This window comes from Anas platyrhynchos, chromosome 31 (genome assembly GCF_047663525.1).
Source record: "Anas platyrhynchos isolate ZD024472 breed Pekin duck chromosome 31, IASCAAS_PekinDuck_T2T, whole genome shotgun sequence".
NCBI classification, from domain to species: domain Eukaryota; kingdom Metazoa; phylum Chordata; class Aves; order Anseriformes; family Anatidae; genus Anas; species Anas platyrhynchos.
Genome location: NC_092617.1, coordinates 3,431,518 through 3,435,952, shown reverse-complemented (window position 1 = coordinate 3,435,952; position 4,435 = coordinate 3,431,518). Strand labels below are relative to the sequence as shown.

Genomic DNA, 4,435 nt, shown 5'->3' with positions numbered 1-4,435 from the left:
CATTGCCCTTCACATATGGTATTGTGGGCATCTCCCCCTACCCCACAAACCCCAGGAAGAGCCCTGAGTGAGACATAGGGGTGCTGGGGTTGTAGAATCTCCCCTCCCAGTGGCTGGGGTCAGGCCTTGGCCCTTCTGCTTCAACAAAATAAACTCAGATTTTCTCAGTACACTGCCTTTGCCAATCTGAAATCATGGCTTCCAATTATCTGCCCTAACAATTCCCATGGGAGGCTTTGTGAGGAACAGAATAGAATAGGCAACAAAGTATAGAGTATTCTAATACTACGGAATAGAGTAGCTAACGGAGGTGAGACAGGTGCTCTGATATAATGACAACCATCAGAAAGCTGATCCCAGTTAGATGACTGCTATGGAGAGGTCAAGAGTAGCCTGGCCAGGAGAGATGTCAGATAGGGGTACGGGAAGAAGAAGTGAAGAGGAGCTTGGAACCTTACCTTTGTAGAGGTAAGATGGTTCATGCAATGTTGATGCTGCTCTAACACGGACTTCAGACATTCTTGTAGGGCCTGTAAACTATTTTCAAAAATAACAATAATCCTTAAACCTAAACATTAGTGCAACTTCCTGACAGGAATCCACTATTGGAAAGCAGAACTCAAAATACCACCTGAAGAAAAACTCAGACCATAGCCCCCTTTCCTTCCCTTACTCTCTTGCTCACCCTAATCCCTGCCCTTATCACTAACATTAAAATGCTCTATTTATCCCTAGACTTCTTGCCAGACATAAACAAAACCCTTAACCATAATGCTTGCCCATACCATAACCAGAAACGTGACAGCACTAACAGAACACCATATCTTTCAACAAAAACTTTGCTTAATCTCTAACCCAGAAAGGTAAAATCTAGTCCCTACGAGACAAGAGAGAGGTCAGCTCTACCTCAGGATTTCAGGTCCCAGCAGGAATGTGACTGTGGCAGGGACTGTGAGGTCACTTCTGTCTTTGCACTTGATAGGGCAGCAGCAGGAACGTGTCACGGAATGGGACAGTGAGGTCACCTCTGCATGTAAGTGGTAGGAAACCCTTGACTTTTGAGAAGACAAGGCACCTGCTTGGCATGCTGACTGTGGGATCCCTTCTGCCTACACACCCAGGAGGACCCAGACAGAAAGAATGCCCCAACATGGGTTGTTCTGTCCCTTCTGCTTGAGTCCATGACTGCACAGCAGCAGGCACAAGGCTTGGCTGTGTCTAGCCAAGAAGCTGCAAGGGCAGCAGCAGGCCCCTGGCTTGGAAGCTGCTGCTGAGGTGACTTGTGTCTGGTTGGTTGAGAGGCCGCAAGGATTCTGCTGGGCTGGGATGCCTACTTCAGGAGTGGTTTCCACCACAAGGACGCCATACGAGCAGTTGTGCCTTATCACCAGGAACCAGGCAAGCTTCCTACAAAGCTGACTTATGAGATATTTGGGTCCATGGCTATGGCTATTGTCTCTTCCACTAATGCTTTTGAGGAGACAGATAATCATTAAAGCACCAGATCCTAATTGGCTTCTCGTGGGCTCATCAGCAAAGCAACCAGAGTGGTGATTATAATACCTTGGGCTAGGCCTCTGCTGCTGAGCTGGGCCGGGCTCCTGGGACATGAGAAAACACATTTTAAAAAGTCCCATGAAGCAGAGAGACAGCTGTTCCCAGGAGCAACTCCTCTGCATAGCGCAGCAGGAAAGAGACACAGAGGCACAGACACAGAGAGAAGAAAAGGAGAGAGGGGCTGAAGGCAGTTGGCAGCGGGAGGATGCTGAGAGCTGCCTGCAGGAGAAATGTGCACAGCCCTTGACAAGGTAAGGGTCTGGCTGCAGGGCCATGCAGCTGCAGGTCCTGGAAGGGTCTCCTGCTGGGTCTTGTTTCTGGGAGGGCAGTGGGCAATGCAGTAGGCTTTGAGAGTCCTGCTGGGTTGCAGTGCGAGGTGAGGAAGTCTGGCAGAAGCCCCTTGGAGTGTTATAACCCAGCTGCCCCTGGTCAGATAAGACAGGGGTGGCTAGAACACTGCAGGAGTGCAGCTAGGTTATTGGCACACAAAAGCTTGCAGATATCCAACTCTGTCTGTGGGGCATCCTCCTGGGCTGCAGGCTGCCCTCCGGCAGGATGCAGCTCTCTCGTGGCTTCCTTGTGTTATCCAGGTGCCCCAAGGAGAAGACACCTCCTTGCTAAGGACATGTCCGTGCTGCTGGATGGCTGTTTGTGGGCAGCTGGTTTGAGGCTTCTGCACTCCTATCTAGGAGGGAAGAGCTGAGATCCTGATCACACACCTGGAGATAAGGTGAGGATTCTGTCCATCTGCCTTTAGAGTCGGGCTTCTCTGCTCTCAGCTGTCTCCAGTTTCTTCTCATGCCCAAGCTCACTGCTGGGCAGGTCTGCTCTGCTCAGTCTTCACCAAGGGACAGTCCTTTTGCCTCCTGGCATCTGCAGGATTTCACCAGGAGCACACATATCAAGTCACAGAGTTCAACCATCCAATAATTCACCTAAGCGTTACAGGGGCAAGCAAATAACATTAAAGCAAGTAAAACACTGCAGCTCTGCTCTGCATTCAGATGAGTTGTTTGCAAGAAAATTCTGCAAACTCATTGACTTGACAAGTGGACTGAACTCGAGTTTCCCCCATGTTCCTGATTCCCTCCTGCTGCAGGTAGGACTCCTCTGCAGCCCATAGTGGCCCCTGCGCCCAGTGCCACTGTCAGCCAGCACCAGCCACAGCTCAAGCAGGAGAGCTGCAGAAAGGTTCTCCTACAAAGAGAGAGGCTCTGGGGGTTCTCTATGACTTGTAATAAGTTTTCCTCATCCAAATCAGTTCTAACTTTGTTCTACCTTTTTCTCTCCAACAGAGAATGTCAGAAAATGCCCAACATCAGCTCTGTGAGCGAGTTCCTGCTGCTGGCATTTGCAGACACGCGCGAGCTGCAGCTCCTACACTTTGCGCTCTTCCTGGGCATCTACCTGGCTGCCCTCCTGGGCAACGGCCTCATCCTCAGCGCCGTAGCCTGCCACCACCGCCTCCACACCCCCATGTACTTCTTCCTCCTCAACCTCGCCCTCCTCGACCTGGGCTGCATCTCCACCACTCTGCCCAAAGCCATGGCCAATGCCCTCTGGGACACCAGGGCCATCTCCTATCAAGGATGTGCTGCTCAGGTCTTTCTCTTTGTCTTCTTTATCACAGCAGAGTATTGCATTCTCACCGTCATGGCCTATGACCGCTATGTTGCCATCTGTAAGCCCCTGCACTACGGGAGCCTCGTGGGCAGCAGAGCTTGTGCCCAGATGGCAGCAGCTGCCTGGGGCAGTGGCTTTCTCAGTGCTGTCCTGCACACAGCCAATACATTTTCCCTGCCCCTCTGCCAAGGCAATGCTGTGGACCAGTTCTTCTGTGAAATCCCCCACATCCTCAAGCTCTCCTGCTCACATGCCTACCTCAGGGAAGTTGGATTTATTGCATTTAGCTTTTGTTTAGTTGTTGGTTGCTTTGTTTTTATTGTGGTGTCCTATGTGCAGATCTTCAGGGCAGTTCTGAGGATGCCCTCCGAGCAGGGCCGGCACAAAGCCTTTTCCACGTGCCTCCCTCACCTGGCCGTGGTCTCTCTGTTTATCAGCACTATCATGTTTGCCTACCTGAAGCCCCCCTCCATCTCCTCCCCATACCTGGACCTTGCAGTATCTTTTCTCTACTCCATGTTCCCTCCAGCAGTGAACCCCCTCATTTACAGCATAAGGAACCAGGAGCTCAAGGATGCACTGAGGAAATACATATTTCTTAAGAAACTATAATGTGCCTTTACATTCTGAGTTTATCTCAGAAACAGGAAAGTAATTTGGTATTATTTTTCTTGATAAATATGTTCTCCAAGTTTGTGGAGTCGATTTAATTCATGTCATTGTTAGCCTCCTACCTGTTCATTTATCTCTTTACTTTTCCTAATCATCTCATGTATATGTGAAGCCAGGTTTTCTGTGTACCTATAGACAATAAAGAAGCGAGCAGAAATTCATAGGTCTCAGCTGCAGTGTATTTCCATCACCTGTGAACTAGCAAAGAAGCTATTTAAAAAAAAAAAAAAAAAAAAAAAAAAAAAAAAGCTATTTGTGACCGCGATGCTTGACCACTTCCTGAAACAGGGCCTCAATAGACACAGCTGATTTTCAGGAGGACAAACGTTTTCATAACGGGAGCCCACCTCTCCCCTCTCCTTCCATTTTCCACCTTTTATTGCTGAGTGTGACATCATATGGTATGGAATATCTCTGTGGCTGGTTTAGGTTAGCTGCCCTGGTGATGTCCCCTCCCTCTCTCTTGCACACCCGCAGCCTGATGGCTTTTTGGGGAGGGGGGATTAGAGGGATTCCTGATGCTATGACAGTACTGCTCAGCAGAAGACAAAACACAACCGTGATACCAGTGCTGTTCTATCTA

At 49.5% G+C, this 4,435-nt stretch overlaps 1 protein-coding gene across 1 annotated transcript; it reads left to right on the top strand.

Annotated features, from left to right (window-relative positions):
* The first annotated feature begins 2,865 nt into the window (after nt 1–2,865).
* On the top strand, nt 2,866–3,792 carry LOC119716213 (olfactory receptor 14C36-like). The gene has a single exon (XM_072029807.1). The coding sequence runs from the start codon at nt 2,866–2,868 to the stop codon at nt 3,790–3,792; it is 927 nt and encodes a 308-aa protein (XP_071885908.1).
* Nucleotides 3,793–4,435: the final 643 nt, after the last annotated feature.